The sequence below is a fragment of the Perognathus longimembris genome, chromosome 13, assembly GCF_023159225.1.
Source record: "Perognathus longimembris pacificus isolate PPM17 chromosome 13, ASM2315922v1, whole genome shotgun sequence".
Lineage (NCBI taxonomy): Eukaryota > Metazoa > Chordata > Mammalia > Rodentia > Heteromyidae > Perognathus > Perognathus longimembris.
Genome location: NC_063173.1, coordinates 58,799,077 through 58,818,114, shown reverse-complemented (window position 1 = coordinate 58,818,114; position 19,038 = coordinate 58,799,077). Strand labels below are relative to the sequence as shown.

The window sequence follows — 19,038 nt, the reverse complement described above, 5'->3', positions numbered from 1 at the left end:
GCTACAGGAAAGAAGCCAGGGCTGGGGGGATGCTGCCGGGCTGCCGGACCTGTGCAGGTCTGTGCTGTCTAGTAGGTTTTGGCATAGTCACTGCCAGTGTCAAGGGGCCCACACAGGAGGAGGTGCAGTCGTTCTGGGGTACTTGTGGGAGGTTGGGTCTGGGGTTCACACAGCTCAGCTACTGTAGCCATAGCCACAGCTGCAGGGGTCCAGCCAGCTGGAGAGTGGAAAACTACCTGAACAGTAGCCTAGCTGTGGGAATTCCTGTTTCACTCATCCCAAGTACAGAAGTCACCCTCTAACTCTGCTTGTGGTGCTTTAATCAGCTCTTCTTACCCACTATTGCTTTGTGTGTGTGCGTGCGTGTGCCCTGATCCTGGGGCTTGAATGCACGATCTGGGAGCAGTCCCTGAGCTTCTGTTGTGCTCAAGGCTAGTGGTCTGCTACTTTGAGCCACACAGCGCCACTTTCAGTTTTCTTCTGGTTTATTGGCGATAAGAGCCTCATAGACTTTCTTGGCAGGACTGGCTTTGAACCATGACCCTCAGATCTCAGCCTCCTGAGAATCTAGGATTGTAGGTGTGAACCACTGGTGCCCGGCTTATTTGTAGCTTTTTGCTGGGTAATTGAAGGTAAGAGCCTCATGGTTTTTCCTAACCAGACTGGCTTCAATCCTCAGATCTGTCTCCTGAGTAGTTAGGATTTTAGAAGTGAACCACCAGTGCCCCGATTTTTTTTTTTTTTTAATTTAAGACAGGACCTTGCCATATAGTCTAGGCTCGCCTTAAAAAGAAAACTCTCTGGGGCTGGGAATGTGGCTTAGGTAGTGTGCTTACCTAGCTAGCATGCATGAACCCTGGGTTTGATTCCTTAGCACCACATAAACAGAAAAAGCCGGAAGTGGCGCTGTGGCTCATGTGGTAAAGTATTAGCCTTGAGCAAAAGGAAGCCAGGGACAGTACTCAGGCCCTGAGTTCAAGCCCCAGGACTGGCAAAAAGCAAAAACTCTCCTTCAGGGCTGAGAATATGGCCTAGTGGTAGCGTGATTACCTCGTATACATGAAGCCCTGGGTTACCCCCCCCCCCCAAAAAAAAAAACACAACTCTCTTCATTCTCCCAAATATTGAAGTTATAGGTATGCTTCAGTTTCTGCTTCATTCTCCTGAAAACTGGGGTCACAGGTACATATCACTATGCTTGGCTCCTCTTCATTCTTTTTATTGTATTTTTTTTTTTTTTTTTTGCTGGTCCTGGGGTTTGAACTCTGGACCTGGGTGTTATCTCTGAACTCCTTTTGCTCAAGGCCAGTGCTATACCATTTGAGCCAGAGCTCCACTTCTATCAGTTTTGGTAATTAATTGGAGCTGAGTCTCATGGTCTTTCCTGCCTAGACTGGCTTTGAACCACAATCCTCAGATCTCAGCCTCCTGAGTAGCTAGAATTACAGGCATGAGCCACCAGCAGCAAGTACCTTTTTATTCTTAAGACAACCATGTCTCTCTGCTCAGGATGCCTCTCTGGATTGGCCTCCAAGCACTGGGAATGAGCTCTCTGCACCTGGGCTGTGGTAACTATAGACTGGGTCATGGAGATCGACTTCCTACACCTTCAGTCCACTTAGGGCAGCAGTCAGAGAAGCTTCTTCCATTTGGTAGTGACCCTAAGATCCTCTGCTCAGCAGATTTCCACATTGCCTTGATCCTACCATCTGCTGCTGCTCAGAAGCTGGGACCCCACTTTCCTGTATTATGGACAAATGCTCATGCCCCCATATAAGATAGGACTGCCTTACTGGCCCCTGCCAACTACATGACACACGCTCATCGAGAAACAGACTCTGTTCCAGACCAAGAGAGGGGAGGGGAGTCCCGGTGGCCCTGGTCTTCCTTGGACTCTGGTGGAACTGACCTTTCTTGTTTTTCTCTTTGGTGACCACAGTCATTGCCATGGTGCCAGAAAGTTGGGCTTCCCCACCATGGGGCAGGCGGGAAACCTGCACCGAGCGGAAGACACTTTTGAGGGTGTTCTTCGAGCTGGCATCCCTCTTGTCACCTTCCCTCCTCCGCTCTGCAGGGTGGCTGAGCCAGTAGTCTACTTGGAGGCCAATCACATCTCCGTATGGACTGTTGGGGCTCCTGAAGAAGGGGAATGAACACAAGATGTCAGCTTTGCCCTCAGGGGCTAACTACATGAGCCCCATGAGGGATGAGGGACTGGCAGCCTCAGGGAGAAGGAGATGGGGAGAAAGTGAGCTGAAAGTGAGCTCTGTGTCCCCTTTAGCCATGATGAAGCAGACTCTCAAGGGATGAAGAATCAGGCTCATCTGAGGGAAAAGCCAGAAGATAAAGGCCCAAATTACAGTAAGAGGACAAAATGAAACCAACATAGGACGAGGAAAGCAGACGAGAAACCCTGGTGAAGGAGTGGATGTGGATGCATGTGTGCATACATGTGCATACATGGGAGCAAACAAAACAGCTGTAGTCCAAGCCAGGCAGAGAGCTAGAGAAGCTGCCGGCAAGGCAGGGCAGAAGCACCACCGTGACTGCAGAGAAGCCTTGGGAGCCAATGGATGCTGCCCTATGCTTTTGCTTATGTATGACACTTTTAGCTCTATGATAATTTTAGCTCTCAGGGGAAAAGGAGTGTTTTCTTGAAAGAAGGCGTCAGACAAAATAGGTACCTATGTTATGAGAGTCATCTGACTTTTTTTTTCCTGCCTCATTTTAGTGCCTCCATTAAAAAATACAAGCTTAAGTGGGATGAGAAAAGAGGTCAAAGTAAGAGTTGGTCCAATCACCCCCAAATCTATGCTGGATAGAAACCCTTCATGCAGTTAGGAAAAACAGGTCCCTTAGAAGCCTGGAGTGCTGGGTCCCTGGGGGCGGAATGGGGCTAGGTTCTCGCACTGTCCCTTCTAGACAAAACAGGAGAAATTCATAAAGACAAGGACTGGGATTTAAGCTCTAGAGCAGGGGTTTTCTTTAGGGACTATGACACTGTCATGGGTGCTTCTGGAAAAGCTACTGACCACTGCCTCCCTCTCAAGTGCCACAAAGAAAGAGGAAAAGCCAAAGTAGAGGAGAAAGGATTCTGCTTTTAGTTCCATCCATGGCCTGATCTCTCATTTAGAGGTCTCCTTCAGCCCCGTGACAGTCATTATCCGCCTTTCCTTACACATTGCAGGGGAAAAAAGGGAGCCCCTTGGCCTTCCACCTCAACTTTGGATATCTGAGATCTCAAAAGTTAGGGCTGTGGGGCTGGGGATATAGCCTAGTGGCAAGAGTGCCTGCCTCGGATACACGAGGCCCTAGGTTCGATTCCCCAGCACCACATATACAGAAAACCGCCAGAAGTGGCGCTGTGGCTCAAGTGGCAGAGTGCTAGCCTTGAGCGGGAAGAAGCCAGGGACAGTGCTCAGGCCCTGAGTCCAAGGCCCAGGACTGGCCAAAAAAAAAAAAAAAAAAAAAAGTTAGGGCTGTGGCTCAAGTGGTAGACTGTGCTTAGCAAATGTGAGGCCCTGAGTTGAGAGAGAGAGAAGAGAAAGAAGGGAGAGCAAAGAGGCAGAGAGAGAGAGAGAGACAGACAGACAGACACACTCCTTGTAATATCCTAGTTATGAAGTCTGCCACATCTTTACCACAGCCCCAACCTAGAACCTGAACTTCAGGAGGGCAGGCACCACCAGCCATCAGATCTGTAGGTCCCTTAGACTAGTACACAGGAAGTGTTACGTAGCACTGTGCCCCACAATGACCCTTTGTTTCCATTTAGGCTGCTTGACAGCTCTGTGAGACCATTTCCCATCTACCACACAGAAGAGGAAACCTGCCTCTGTATTCTGATCCAGTGTGGCCGTCTTTGGCCAATGTCCTATGCCTGCGAAGTGAGCTCGGTGGCTGGGCCCTACTGAGGGGAAAGGAGGACAGACAAGGTAGGAAAAGGCTGGTGTGGGCAAGAGTCTTACCCTACGATGGCAAGGGCGCTGCTCATAGATGGGGAGGAGGGGGGGGTGGCTGTGGCATCGCGACTCAGGCCTGAGCTGGAGGGCGGTGATGTGGAGGGCACAGTAAGGCTGACCACAGGTGAGTCATCCCCATCACCTGTCAGGGAGACAAGCACAGCTGACCAGGGGCCGCCACCCCTGGCCTTTCCGTGGCAAGGATGAGGCAGGTTCTCTTCCCAGAAGCAGTGCTGCTTTCTTCTTGGTCCTCAGGGTCCTCCTGCTTTCCTCCCTTGCAATGGCAGTGAGGCCAACACGTTCCTGTTTAAAGTGCCTCCTCACCACAGCTAATGCCCTCAATTTCTGCCTCATTAGGCCAGAGAGAAGACTGGAAAAAGCCTTTGCCTTTTATCCAGAGATGCAAAGGAGCCCAAGCTTACCTGCAGTAGATGGTGAGTCTTCAACAAGGCCCACCTTCACCACCTGGAGGGGAAAAGGACACTCATTAGGGCCTTCATCGTGATGGCAAGCTCCAATCCGAGCAGACACAGCTAAATGGGGTTTCGTCATAGACTCTGGAAATCTTCATACTTCAGGAGCAACCCAGTTGGCTTAGGAGTTATAGAAAAAAAAACAACACCAATGATGTCCAGGAAGTTTCTCCTTTATTTCAAAATTTACTACTCAGAAAGGAAGAGCCCCTAACTCAGTGGCCCGATTCCAGGACCTCTCCTGGAATACTATGCTCTACTTTTCAAAAGCTACTCTTTGTCCATGAGCCAGAAGAAGTCACTCTGGACATTCCCACGGTGGTAAATAAACACGTAACATCAGTGAGCAATGTGTGCACAGTTCATGAATTGGGAAAGAAGGACCCTAAGATGAACAGCCTAGTGTGTCCTGGACCAGTGTTTCTCCCCAGGGGCAGGGCACCACTGGCCCTTGGGCAACAGCATCCTGTGGTGTGGGGACTGTTCTATGGCACTGGACGGTATGCCAGGAGCACTTCTGCTCCCAGCTGGAATAGCCTACACGGCCTCTAGGCACTGCCAGGTATGTAGCCCTTGGGGGCGGGGAGGGATGTGTGTGATAAAATTCCATCTTCATTAGGCCCTGTTCTAGATAGTCTGACAAACTGTGATTTGTACGTATAAAAGGAAGGCAGGAAGGCTGGAAGATGGGAGATCAGAGGAGGGTAGTACTCACGCCAATGAAGGGAATAAACTTCTGATAGGAGTCTTCATCAGGGCTGTTGGGAGACAGGGAAGTTTTATATTTAGTGGGTTCAACTGAACAGAGTACTGGGGAAATAAGCTTTCCACATTGTTCTGTGGCTCAGAGAAGTCCAGCACATATTCCTGTCATGTCACACGAAGGCAAGAGTGTATAGATTGAGGGGAAAAGACATGACTACAAACTACACTGCCTGCTTCCTTGGTTGGTTTCAGTCACCAGGGAAATAAATAGCTAACCCAAACCCAGGCTGAAGAAGTCCCAGGACATGAAGGGAATGTCTAGATGGGAGGCAGGAACAGATATTTACATCTCTTGGGCTCCTATGACAGGAAATGGAGTATGGAGAAGGTGAAAAATGGAAGGTCTCAAGATTTCTCTAGACTACCTAATGCTATTTGGTTTTGGTGCTGGGGCTAGGGCTTGATCTCAAGGCCTGGGCACTGTCCTTGAGCTTTTTTGCTGAAGGCTAGCATTTTACCACTTGAGCTACAGCCTTACTTTCAGCTTTTTTGGTGGTTAATTGGAAGTATCAATCAATCTTATAGAGGATTGTCCTGCCTTGGCTGGCTTTGAACTGTGATCTACAGATCTCAGCCTCTTCAGTAGGTAGGAATATAGGCATGAGACCCTGGCCCCTGACACATCCAATAAATTTTAAAGAAATCTCCCAAAGCCAGACTTACAATTTATGCCTGCAGGTCAGCATGGCTTCAGCCACAGGTAGCTGGTGTGTTGCAGCTGCTCCGTTCACATACTGCATCACACGTCCTACCACATCCAGTGACTCTACAATAAATCAGAGGGAAAGTGCTCATCCAACTCAGCAAACACTTGGCTCTTCCTCCCTCTCCCCAAGACCCAGGTGAGGACCTGCAGAGCTGAGGTAGAGAAAGGGTTCTGAAGTTCCCTTAGCTATGAGCCCAAGGAGTCATATATTTAAGCATGGTCTTCTTCATTCTGTATCTCAGCCTTCCTCTGATGCTACCACTACCAGCACTGGCTGTTCAGGAGGAATACTGCTGGTCTGGTGTCACTCATTTATCTAGAGACTACTTTCTGCTCATCTTTAGAATCTTTTTTTTTTTTTTTTTGCCAGGCCTGGGGCTTGGGACTCAGGGCCTGAGCTCTGTCCCCGGCTTCTTTTTTTGCTCCAGGCTAGCACTCTAACTCTTGAGCCAAGCCACAGCACCACTTCCAGGCTTTTCTGTGTATGTGGTGCTGAGGAATCAAACCCAGAGCTTCATGCATGCTAGGCAAGCACTCTAGCACTAAGCCATATCCCCAGCCCTGTGCTCATCTTTACAGGCTGGTTTATCTGCCAGCCCAGCATTGCCTCTTACTGCTGGGTGAAGAAGGGAGGGCTATATAGGATGTGTCTCCATCAATGGACACCCACTAGGAAAGTGAATTGGCACAGTGGCTGGCTGACAGTGGGCCACAGGGTAAGGGCCCCCTTCAGCAGTGGTTGGCTAATACACTCCCAGCAGGGACTCCCTTACCAAGGGCCTTTACCTGACACTGGGGGCTCTGAGCGGCTAAAAAGATCTCTCCAGCCAGAATCAAGGAAGGTGCTGCTGTATCTGCTGTCGACTGAGCCCAAGTATTTGGCCACTGGATGAGAACCTAGATGGAAACCAGAGAAGGAGAGTGTGTTAGTGGGTGGAATGGCAGGAGGAGCCGGCCCAGGCATGGCTCTGGCTTTTGGTCTTCTCGGATCTGTCTATCCTAGGATCAACTCCCCATGCTGCCACAGAATCAGATCTGCTTGTAGAGGCCTCATGTCTGCCACACCCTCCAGGACGTTGAACAACTTTACCGAGAGGAATGATGAGGAAACGCATGTAGCCCAGCCAATCTGAGGTCTTGTTGGCCAAAGACTTGACAAAAAACCGGAGGATGGAGCTCAGGTAACTCTGGCCTCCCACGGCTGCCACTTTGACTGGCCTTGGCATGGACGAGTTGCAGTTGCAGCTGGAGAGAAAGGGGATCTTCACACACCATGCTTGGGGCCTACCAGGATCCAGCTCAGGGAAGGTCCTAAGCTTTTGACTCCATATACTTCAACAAGCCACAGAGGAAAGCAAACCCATTAAGCAATACTTGGAGGCAAGGTGGAGAGATCTGCCCGTGAAGAAGAAAGAAGGGCCAAGGCTGACAGGGATGGGCGACAGGGACTCCTAAGGCAATGCTAGCTGGGCCCACAGCCAGCTAGAGTTGCCTCATTCTTTGATGCATGGGAGGGGATTCCAGGTCTCTCAGAAGCCCTGGAGAAGGAAAGCACTGATTCTTGATCATTAAGCAGTCCCTTACAAGGTAAAAGATCTTTTTAAAACCCTCTCTTCCTTATCATGAGTTTAAGAAAGGGACAAGGCAAGAGTCTGGGCAAGGAGGCAGAAGGCTCAGAAGTTAACAGTCTACTCCGGATACTGAGTACTACAGCCTGTTGCTGCTTCCCATTGACCTATACCCTGATCTGATGAAGCCCGGAGGGCCAACCCTACAAGTCAGGGCATGAACATGAGGTGGAGGGAATTCCAACATAGCAAGTCAGAGGCCAGAGCACTTACTAGCGCTGAATCCGGGTAAGTAGGGCGGACAGCACGGCTTGGACCTCCACGGTGGAGCATGTGCACACGACAGGCTTCCGCTGGTCCTGGAGCAGCTCAGCCACATACTATGATAGGAAAAGGGCAGGGATGCAGGTGAGTGCAAGTCCCCACAAGTGCCAAGGCCCTATCTATCCTGCCTTCTGTGCAACACTGGGCAGAGGTGATCAGGTTGCCAGGCTGGGGCAGAACCTCATAGAACAGGAAAAGGTAGGGCAGACCTCATGGAGACAGGGTATGAAAGGAGGGGGGGTGAGGTTTGGGGCTTCAAATGTCACCTATGTCTAGTACCTCTGACACCCGAGTATCAGAGGGTGGATGGTGAGAGACAGGCAGATCTGCTCTGTTGCTATCCAAGCACCATCACAGAAACCAGGGATAGCCCCTAGCGTCTTACAGCACTTGGTATTACTGCAGGCGCTTGCCTAACCCCTGGCATCCTGGTGGGGGTTGAAGAAGGGTAGCCTACACCAAATGCTTATTGCTTGGTCTTTCTTTTTTTTTTTAATAGATAAGGAAGCTGAGGTAAAGAAAAGTTAGTGACTAAGGATTCATAGATTGGACAAAAGAAAGAAATTAAACTGAAACTCAGAGCTCTAGGCTTGGCTCAGGAGAGGCTTAGAGATGGGCTAACTCTCTTGCTTCCCCATCTGTAGACCTTTTCTGGTTGAGAGCTGAGGTTCTCAGTGCTTTACCTGGCCCTGCCAGTCGGTAGTGTTCACCAGGATGACATTTTCTGGGAGGGCTGCATCGGACACCAGGATCTGATTCAGCTGGTCATATACCACCTTTCTTGGAATCTGTAAGGAGTGTCTGTTAGGCACCCAGGGGTGAAGGTGGGGAGAACCCACGGCACAGGTATTCAGACATTGCAGACACCAGGAATGTGTAAAGGAGACAAGTCTCTCATTGCCTAGGCCAAAATAGAGATGAGGAAGAACAGACTGAGTCATTGTGGGGTCCTGCTGGGGACAGTCTGCAAGGCAAAGATATGGTGCCAGGATGGCAGGAGCAGAGGAGAGCAGCAAGCAAGTTCTCTGAGAATGGCATCAAGGGCAGTGGGGAGAGGAATAATGAGGGTGGAGGCATTACATGGAACTCACAGTGAACAAAGGTATTTCAGGAACAGTGATTAACAAGAAGGACAATACCTCTCCCAGGGAGCTTGGCTATTCTAGTCTCAGGTTCATTTGCAGCTCTGTAACAGCATCAAACTCAGGAAGCCATACTGATCCAAACCTTTCTCTCCACAGTATTTATTATGGAAGTGAGCAGACTTGCTGCTTAACTCTAAGACTTGAAAGGAACGTCAGCCCTGCAGCTAGGGACTCTTCGCCAAGCCTACAGAGAGGATACTCCCAAAGTCTTGTTTCTTTCCAGCTCTTTTCCAGCACCCTCAGAATGAAGAGTGGTGGGAAACAGCCCTGGCAGGGAGATAATGCCAGCATTCCTGTGCCTTCTCCTGTGCCCACAAATCACTCAGAAGCCCAACTGCACACTGGCAGTGAAAAATAAATATGGTGGGCTAACTTAGGTCTTCCATCAAGTCTTTTATATACAGCACATTTCAAATATTCCTTCTTTCTTCTGTCTAGCTGTCCAAGAAGGGCAAGAGACAGAGACTAACGCCTAGGTATTCTGGAGGACCTGGCCTTGCCAGCCAGGGGACTCTAAGTACCTGTGTGCTGTGGCCCAGGTCAGGTGAGCGCTCACTATCAGAGCTGTTGGTCCTCTCGCTCAGTGGCTTAGAGAGCTGTCGTTCCTTCAAAGGAGTGCTTCTCTTCTGCCGGGGAGTGTGTGTTCCTTCCACTTTGCTGATGGAGAACATGAGAGGGTTACACAGTCCCTCAACCCCAAAGCTACACCAGCCCACGCCCTCCCTAGGAGCTAGCACCAGGTAAGCCTGCTGTCCTATACTACCTGCTTCCCTGTAAGTCTGGAGTACCTGGGGGAGGCAGAGCCCTGTAGATCTGTTTTGCTGGATTTCATGGGTGTTTTGACTTTCTCTGGAACAACCAGACTTGTGCTCACATCGCCAAACATGTCCTGGTCAGTGATTTCCTGCCATGAAGAAAGAAGCAAAGGTTACCTTTCACCCACTGACCTCTAGAGCATTGCCAAGAACCCCCCCACCCCCCAACTAGGAGTCATGTACCCTGTCTTCCTAGAAGCACATGGTCTAAAAATAAAAACTCTTTTAGCTTAATGGGAAAATTGTTCTTTAACTTGAATTTTCCTACTGTCTGTCACGGGCGCTATGCATTCTTGTCCAGCTCTGGCCTCCACATTTCCCCAGGGCTTGAGTCCTGGAGAATCTGAGAGGTTGGTAGCTGCATTGCTCATGTTGACTAGAGCCATTCTGCATCTACCCTGGAACTGCAGCTTCCTTCCTAGGTACGGCTACTGCCTACCTACTTTCCTGACCACACTCCTCAGCACCCTCATGCCCATCCCCTCCTCCTACCCTATGAGTCTAGGCCCCTGCCTTTCCTAGAGCACTTTCAATAGTCTTGGATATGGGGCTGGGAATATGGCCTAGTGGCAAGAGGCTTGCCTCCTACACATGAAGCTCTTGGTTCGATTCCCCAGCACCACATATATGGAAAACGGCCAGAAGGGGCGCTGTGGCTCAGGTGGCAGAGTGCTGGCCTTGAGCAGGAAGGGGAAGAAGCCAGGGACAGTGCTCAGGCCCTGAGTCCAAGGCCCAGGACTGGCAAAAAAAAAAAAAAGTCTTGGATATGAGATCTTTTTAATGTAGCCAAACTGGCTTCAAACTCTCTATTTTCCTGCTTCAACTTCCTGAGTACTAAGATTACAGGCATGCAGCACTATGCCCATCTAATTTCAACAACCTTCATGAGCCTCTCTCCCCAACCTCAAATTGTCCTGCCTACTTACATCAAGCTGTCTTCCCAAAGCAAAACGGCAATTATATCAGGACATGATTCTAACAGGTGAACAGCTTCACACTGCCTCAGTGGGCATTTGAGGTCTCCTGACCTGGCCTGGTCCACCTTTCTAAGATAATATCCTTATTCCTTCATTTTCCTCATGCTCTCTCCACTTGAAGACTCTGCTCTACAGGTAAGCTACATATCTGCTCATTTCTCTGCACCTGTTCATATTTTTAAAATGTTTTCATTGAGGAATACCTTCTTTGAAGTACTTAAAATATGAATCCAGTGCTTTGTGCATGTTAGGCAAGGGCACTACCACTCCCGAGCTACAATTCCAGCCTGAATGTGAACATTCATCCACTCATTTACTGTGCCTATAATAAGACTTGAACTCAGGGCCCTGGGTGCTATTACTTAGCTTTTTCCACTCAAGGCTGGCACTTTACCATGTAAGCCATAACTCTACTACTGTATTTTTGGTGGTTAACTGGAGGTAAGGGTCTGGTGAACTTTCCTGCCTAAGTAGGCTTTGAACTGTGATTCCCAGATCTCAGCCTCCTGAGTAGTAGATTATAAGCATGCACCAGCACCTGATCTGAATTTGAAACTTTATGTACATATAGCCCTAGGGACCATTAGCCAGATCAACAAAGAACATTTTAGCACAACTGAGGGGTCCCCCATGCTGCTTCTTACTTGTGCAGATACCAAGTACCCTGACTTCTGCTATCACAGATTAGTTTTTCCACTTTGTGAGTTCTGAATTCTCCATAAATGTAATTCTATAGGTTGCAGTTTTTAGCATTTGACTTCTTTTCTTCAGCACACAAGAACTGACACAATTGCAATTGCATTTTGGAGATCACAGTAATGCTCATGTACAGTATGGACAGCGAAGGGACAAGAGTGAAGGCTGCTTACTCACCCTTCTGGTGAAAAATAAAGTATAACTTAGACTATTTTTTAATTAAAGATTTTAAATTAACTTTGAATCATGCTTAACGTTTTGGCATTTTCAAGATATAATATAGAAATAGGTATTAGTTACTACAGGAAAGCCTAAAATAATTCTTCCTTGGATTCCACTCAACCACCAGAAGGTCTTACCATGAGGCTCACACATACCACACCCCAGATGGTATTCTGTAAAGTCCTAGCTTGGTGTCCAGCCCCCCCAATCCACTGGATAAATTTCAGGGTGAGCCAGCAGATGTCTCTCCAGTCTGCATCTCCTGTACCTCCCTCTGCCTCCACAGAGCCTTGTTCCAGGTATGCACAGATGACTTCCCCTGGAGAGGGGCCTTCTTTGTAGTTGCTATGCTTGGCACCACTAGGTACGCAGTAAATGTGTGTGTATTTCAAGGTTTAATGTGACTGGGAATCTCACATCAATTCAATCTCACTCTTGAACAAGCTCTGGCTTGCTCCTGTGAGGAAGGAGAGGACCAGCAACAGTGGAGAGAGAGAGAGAGAGAGAGAGAGAGAGAGAGAGAGAGAGAGAGAGAGAGAGAGAGAGAGAGAGTGTGTGTGTGTGTGTGTGTGTGTGTGTGTGTCATCATGGGGCTTGAATTCAGGGCCTGAGTGCTGACCCTAAGCTTGTTCTCACTCAAGGCTGGTAGTCTACCACTTGAGCTACAGCTCCACTTGGAGCTTTTAGGTAGTTTTTTTGGAAATAAGAGTCTCACCAGACTTTCATCTGCCTGGGCTGGCTTTGAACCTCAATCCTCAGATCTCAGTCTCCTGAGTTACTAGGATTACAGGACTGAGCCTCAGGTGCCTGGCTCATGCACACAGAGATACAATGTGGACTACCTGGCCACTGAAAGAGCAACATCCAAGAAGAAAGGAATGGGTTTTCAAGGGAAGACATTCATTGTTGTTCTTGGAAGGAAAGGCAGGTGATAATAAGAATTTATCCAAATTAGCTTTTTTGTATGTGTGCTGGTCCTGGGGCTTGAACTTATTAGGGCCTGGGTACTGTCCCTGAGGTTTTCTGCTCAAAACTTGTATTCTTTCACTTGAGCCACAGCTTCACTTTCGGCTTTTTTGATGGTTAATTGGAGCTAAGAGTCTTGCAGACTTTCCTGCCTGGGCTGGCTTTGAACCGTCAAATTTCAGCCTTATAGTGATGAGCTACCAGCACCCGCTCCAAGTTAGCATTTGATAGCTCTAGTTAAACAGGCAGAATGGGAAATGAGTTGTAGAGAGGGGAAAACTGATTGAAATATACTGTACCACTTTTGTGGAATTGCCAGTGAAATCCCCCTGTGCATAGCTAATGTGTGCTAAAAAAAAGCCAGGTGTTAGCGGCTCACACCTGTAATCTTACTCAGAAGGCTGAGATCTGAGGATCAGTGTTCAAAACCAGCTTGGCCAGAAAAATGTAAGACACGAATCTCCAACTTACCAGTAAAAATTAGTGGTGGGTTGGAGGTGTGACTCAAGTGATAGTCATGAGCGAAAAACTGAGTAAGAAATGGGTGCTGGTGACTCATGCCTAAAGTCCTAGCTAAGCATAAGGCTGAGATCTAAAGATTGCAGTTCAAAGCTAGACGAGGCAGGAAAGTCTGACAGTCTTATCTCCAATTAACCAACAAAATGCCAGAAGTGGAACTGTGGCTTCAGTGGTAGAATGCTAGCTTAGAGGGGGGAAAAAAAAAAAGCCCCAGGACCAGAAACCAAAACAAAACAGCCCCACCCCCCCAAAAAAAAAAACAAACCAAAAAACATTGCATATGAGGTCTGAGTTCAAGCCCTGGACTATTCGCTCTCTTTCTCTTAAAAATAAATAAAAGGCAGAGTGGGACCTTTCTGGTTTGAGGAATGACCTAATCTCTAGGCTAGGTTCTAGTCCTTGGGTGGTAAAGATTTCAGAAGAAAGAAAAGGAAGGTCATTGTCAAGTCTACAAATTTAGGTATACTTCCCAAGGTGGTTCTGAAAGTATTTTTGTTCTTTGGGTGCTGGTCCTTGGGCTTGAACTCAGGGCAAGGGCACTGTCCCTGAGCTTTTATACTCAAGGCTAGTAGTGCTCTACCATTTGAGCCAGAGCTCCACTTCTGTTTTTTTTTTGTTGGTTAATTGAGATAGGAGTCTCATGATGTTCCTGGTGGGGGGACTGGTTTGAAACCACAGTCCTCAGATTTCAGCCTCCTGAGAAGCTCCTGAGTAGCATTACAGGTGTGAGCCACTGTTGCCCAGCTTCTCTTGCATACGCATGCACGTACACATATACATGAATATATATATATGTATTTTGTAATTTTTGTTATTATAAAGGTGATACATAGAGATTGCATATATATATTTAAGGGTACAAAGATTATTTGAGTAACTAAGATAGGAAATGAAACCATACATACCAGAGTATCTGTTTCAGTCAAGCTGTCTTCCTGGTTTTTAGTCCAAGTAGATTTGACTTTTTCTAGAGCAGCCAATTCCATCTGCAAAAATTATAATTATTTCTATCACTGATAAAAAAACAAAAACCATCACTCTAACTTGTTTTACAAGGTATCTAAGAAGCTTAAAATATTTTCACTTAGTCCTTATCCTTTAGGGTTTTCATCTTATAAGGGGAGATATTTTATGAAAACTAAGTTTCAAAAGATCAGTTTTTTAAAATCAGTAGATCAAAGACACAGAGAGAACCCAGAAATTATGATTCACAAATGTCACTAGGGAAGAGGGGCTCAAAGTTTGAAGGCTTGCTATGAGATCCATAAAGTCCTTGATTCAGTGAACATTCTTGCCCTAAAAGACATATGGTGCCACCTTTGCTTGTTAGACAAGGGAGAATCTCATAATTCAGGTCTTTCATTCTGAAATTATCCATAGTAAGCATGTGTTTTTTGCTTGGTAGAAATATTCGGGAAGTCCACTAACAGAACATATAAGCAAAAAGATGCATAGTATGAATTCTCCATTTGTCTCAAATCTTACTGGCATTTCTCATAAATAGCAAGTTTATTTTGTAGGCATAGACACATAACCAGATCATCCAATCTGCTAATATGGATTCTGTCTGAGTAGACATCAAAGTCAGTCATGAGTAGCTTGGGTTGTGGGCTGGGGCTGTTGGTAAGGCGTTGGACTCAATGATTATCTTTCTCCTAAGGGACCAAAGGAGGCAGAAAATATGCAGGATATCCCATTTCCTCTCATTCGTGAAGTTGTTTATTTGAATAAATTAGTAAAACTATGCTAATAGCAGCCTTTTTTATTGGATATAACTAAAAATGCCTCTAATAATTGACAAGTATTCCCTGAAAGGAGAAGTCATCCCCAGTGGAGAACTACTATCCAAAGTAATCTTCAAGACAAATCTAACACACCTTAGCTAGATCCTGTAACCTCAGGGCTTAAGACATCTTGATCTATGTTATGACTCACAACCAGGCAGAACAGGCTGCCTCCAGCCTTCCAAAGGGCTTCCCCCCACACTCACCCCCAGACCTGCTGTGAGGATAAACAGCATTCCAGCTATGTCTAATTGTTTGGCACTAGCAGTGCCTTCTGAAGCACCAACAGTGTATAGCAAGTATAGGCAATGGAAACTAATGAAGACTATGTGTAATGAAGTACAGCCTCTAACAATAATACTGACTGTGCTCTGTGAACAGTGCAACAGACAGAAGTCTGGACTCTAGGTGAAAACTCCTGAAAACCCAAACCAAAAAAGGAGAGGAAAGGAAGAGGCTGATTATGTAGTTCAAGGGTAGAGCACTTGCTTAGCAAGCCTAAGGCTCTGAGTTTCATCCCCCACAAAAAGAAAAGAGAAAAAAAAGTAAGTAAATAAGCAACAATGATCAGCATTGGGAAGAGAGGCTACCTAGGTAAGGCAGTAAGTACAGAGCCTTACATATGTATTGTTGAATGCTTCTCCCTATCCGCCTGGAAGTTCTCCACCTAAAAACACAGTCTTGTTGTTCTACTGGTCTTAAAGCATCTTCAGACCAAAAGATTCCATAGTTCCACACCCACATCAAGACATATGGGGCTTTTCTCAAAATAGAAATCTCAGCAGGGGAACAACGGAGTCTACAGTCTGGCCAAGGGAATCAGAACTTGATGCATTCACATAAAAGGCATCTAGATTTTGTCAACTTTAGGAATCAAAAACTGAAATTTCTCCAAAGTAAAAGCAACAGCAGTGTACACATACTACACGTTCCCAAGCAGTAAAGCAATCCATCAGCATGTCCCTCACTACAGGTCTGACCAACAATATCTCACTGCATCTCCACACAGTCTTGGGCTTTTTACACCTACTTTGCATATGAAGAAATGGAGGAGGAATTTGTCCAATGTCAGTCAGTGGAATGATGGAGTTACGATTCAAACTCAGAGCCAGAGCCAGAATAGGACTGGACTATACTCCAAGCACTTAGAAGGCTGAGTTTGAGGATAGCTTGGGCAACAATAGCAAGACCTTGACTCACAAAACAAAACAATTCAAATTTGGACATTTCACCTTGCATAAATACATTATTTTTTTTTCTAAACAGGGAGCCCTTAAATCTCTACACTGTAGAGACTAACAGTCCATTCACCTTTGAGCTAACTGATCTCCTAGGCTGACACCTTTACCTAATGGGGCTCTAGGAATCAGGTGATTTTCCCCCACTTAATGTTATAAATCTACATCCCAATTATGTCACCGTACAAGCTACAGCCTAATTCTGTCGTGGCAGAAACACTTAGTTATGAAATAGCTCCCCCTGCTGACTTAAATACAACACTTACTAGCATTTATCAGGTGTTTATAATATAGTAGGTGCTATGCTTAGTGCTTCCTGGGCACTGGCTCAGCTAACATCTTATGTCAATGGTACACGGTTTGGCATCCCCTGAACACTTTTTTTTGCAATAGCCCTCCCTCAACCTTCCTAGAACAACTCTTCCATGGAAGATGAATCTAGCTGTAGTGCCAATAGTCTGTCCATGGGGCAGTTACATTTGACAAGATCCACTCCATTCTGAAGTTTCCTGTGAGGATAGGCATCTAGGACCCACATGCTAACATAACACTAGTAGTTGATCAACTGTGGCCTGGGGCTCCTACAGATCACTATGAAGCAGGGATGGGGAGGTGCAGATCTGAAATGGCAGGAGTCAGGCTTTTCCTCGAGGGAATTCTGGGTAGGAGTTGCAGTTTTCTTTTCTGCATGTCCTCACTAACACCCCTGATACAATTCTTGGTGGGCTTGGTGGCCAGCTGTGCTTTAACCAGGAAGAGGGAAAAACTAGGGGACAGTGTCACCTAGTGACAGCAAGAAGAAAGGCAGCTGTCAAGATACCCCTGTGAGGTGGTGGTTTGCACACTCAGGACTGGAGCCAGTCCAGCTACAGACTTTTTCAGCAGATGGAGTGCCTCACACCTTCTGATCATCTCCTTGCAATCAATACCTATTTTCAGGTTGAACTGTGTATTCCCTTGGATGAATAAATGGCTGTACACCTCATCTGTCACCAAAGCAGCAACAGGAGGCCTTAAAGTGTTTGTCCACTTGCCTTTAGTTGTGAGCAAAAGGAAAAAACAGCTTCCCCAGCCTGAGATAGGCTTGGCACTACCAAGGCTCCTGCCTGTGCCTGGCTGCTGGGGGATGGGAGCTATAGTAGACAGTTCTTCCCTTCTGCATAGCAGGCAAATGGAAAGCTGGCCACTAAGTTCTACATTCTTGCAGGGTACTGTATCTCCGACATTTCCACTCAGTAAAACCTACTTTTATGTCCTATATAGACCGTGTGGGCCCCTTTCTCCTTCTATCTGTTCATTTCCCAACACAGAAGGTGGAATTCTTTCCCCCTGAATGAGTGCCTTCCCCAGGGTTATATACTCTCAGCCACTGTGTAATGGACAGGGGAAAGAAGGAAGGTTCTGAGGTGGGAGGGAAGGAATACCTGACCAAACATAGCAGTGCCCTCTGAGCACTAAGCCCTCAGCCTAGTACTGAGAGGAAGAAAACTGAGGCTACTCTTGGGAGTTTCAGAAGGAGCCATGCTCAGAGAAGCAGGGTCCTTGAGTGTAAAGCCAACAGGCCAGGTCCCTCGCCCCACCCCTCATTGCCACCGGTCTGCTCACAGGGCTGGTGGTGTCTTTTCCGAGGCTGCCCTTGCTGTTGAGGCTGCCAATCTCCGTCTGTGAGCTGGACTGCGACATCCCCTCAAAGAAGGGCCTACGGCGAAGAAGCACAGCCAGGGTCAGTGGCAACCATGGCTCAGGACAGCAGCTCTCAAGAGCTGAGTGGAGCTAGTGCTCAAGGCAGGTCAACAGCCTGGGCCTCTGAGACGCTGGTGAGGACGGGTGCTGTGGGGGTAGGGAACAGAGCCTGGGGTGCAGGAACTTCGGGAGAGTACTATCAGGATTTTTTGTCACAGACAAAAACTCATCTCTGCCCAGGGAAGCCAGCAAAGGATGAAGCATCACAGCTTCTCAGAGTTAAGAGATCCAGGGGATGGTGGTTTGAGGCCAGCCCAGGGAAAAAGTTAGCAAGATCCCATTTTCTCAACAAATAAACCAGTTGTGATGGTTTATGCCTGTAAACCCAGCTAGAGAAGCACTGGTAGGAGGACCACAATCTGAAGTCAGACCTGGACAAAAACATGAAGTCCTATATGAAAAATAAAGAAAGCAAAAAGGCCCTGGAGGTGTGGCTCAAGCGGCAGAGTGCCTCCTAGCAAGTGTGAGGTCCTGAGTTCAACCTCCAGTTCATATCCTCAATCCCCCCCACCCAAAAGAATGATTTTCTGAATAGGGCAATGAGGGAGGGTGTGGGGAACACTAGGCCTGGGGAGGAGAGGTATTGGAAGGAAGCCTACGGAGAGCTCTGGGCCTCACTTGAGCTTGGGCTTTGGGGTGCTGAGGATGCTCTCTGTCTCCTCCATTTCAGGGCCGCTGTCACTGGGATTGTACATTTCTAGACTGTCATACAGTTCATCCAAGTCCTCTTCTACTTCCCGAATCTGCTCCCGGGACACATGCTCCAGCCCAAAGCCAACCTGTGGAAGGAAAAAGGACCTTTGACTTTTGGGTACTCTCAATTAACAATTAAGATGAGCATTTCCCCCCCTGGCCAGATGTCAATTGGCTTCCCCAGTACTCCCTTTAAAGAGAAAAAACATAATGGCACATTCATTGGCGTGGTTGTCACATCCTTTCTGTGGTCTGACCCTAACAGCAAGTGACCCTGACAGGAGAGGTCATCTTCCCTCATTTCCTCCTGACATCCACACCAGGCAGGTCCTTCACCAGGAGGAAGAGCTCTGGCTCTTCTATGGAATGGGTGCAAGAAAACCCAAAAGGTGAGTCTGACAGGCCAGTCTGCTCTTCTCTGAAGCCCACAGAGGACAATAAC

At 47.4% G+C, this 19,038-nt stretch overlaps 1 protein-coding gene across 3 annotated transcripts in view; it reads right to left on the bottom strand.

The window, feature by feature from the left end:
• The window catches only part of Pacs1 (phosphofurin acidic cluster sorting protein 1), a 122,237-nt gene that overhangs the window by 1,945 nt on the left and 101,254 nt on the right, over nucleotides 1-19,038 (bottom strand). For 2 of the 3 annotated variants that reach the window (XR_007213035.1, XM_048360896.1), the window contains exons 9-22: nucleotides 18,522-18,682; nucleotides 17,754-17,859; nucleotides 14,044-14,124; nucleotides 9,732-9,847; nucleotides 9,465-9,600; nucleotides 8,482-8,586; nucleotides 7,748-7,854; nucleotides 6,997-7,151; nucleotides 6,693-6,803; nucleotides 5,864-5,966; nucleotides 5,151-5,193; nucleotides 4,385-4,427; nucleotides 3,969-4,104; nucleotides 1,910-2,136 (exon numbers count right to left, since the gene is read on the bottom strand). Coding sequence is in view for 2 of the 3 variants with exons in the window: in XM_048360896.1 (XP_048216853.1) it covers nucleotides 1,910-2,136; nucleotides 3,969-4,104; nucleotides 4,385-4,427; nucleotides 5,151-5,193; nucleotides 5,864-5,966; nucleotides 6,693-6,803; nucleotides 6,997-7,151; nucleotides 7,748-7,854; nucleotides 8,482-8,586; nucleotides 9,465-9,600; nucleotides 9,732-9,847; nucleotides 14,044-14,124; nucleotides 17,754-17,859; nucleotides 18,522-18,682 (1,630 nt within the window). In the remaining variant the exon portion in view is untranslated. The remainder of the gene's footprint in view (nucleotides 1-1,909; nucleotides 2,137-3,968; nucleotides 4,105-4,384; nucleotides 4,428-5,150; nucleotides 5,194-5,863; nucleotides 5,967-6,692; nucleotides 6,804-6,996; nucleotides 7,152-7,747; nucleotides 7,855-8,481; nucleotides 8,587-9,464; nucleotides 9,601-9,731; nucleotides 9,848-14,043; nucleotides 14,125-17,753; nucleotides 17,860-18,521; nucleotides 18,683-19,038) is intronic. The other variant, XM_048360897.1, reaches the window with a different exon arrangement.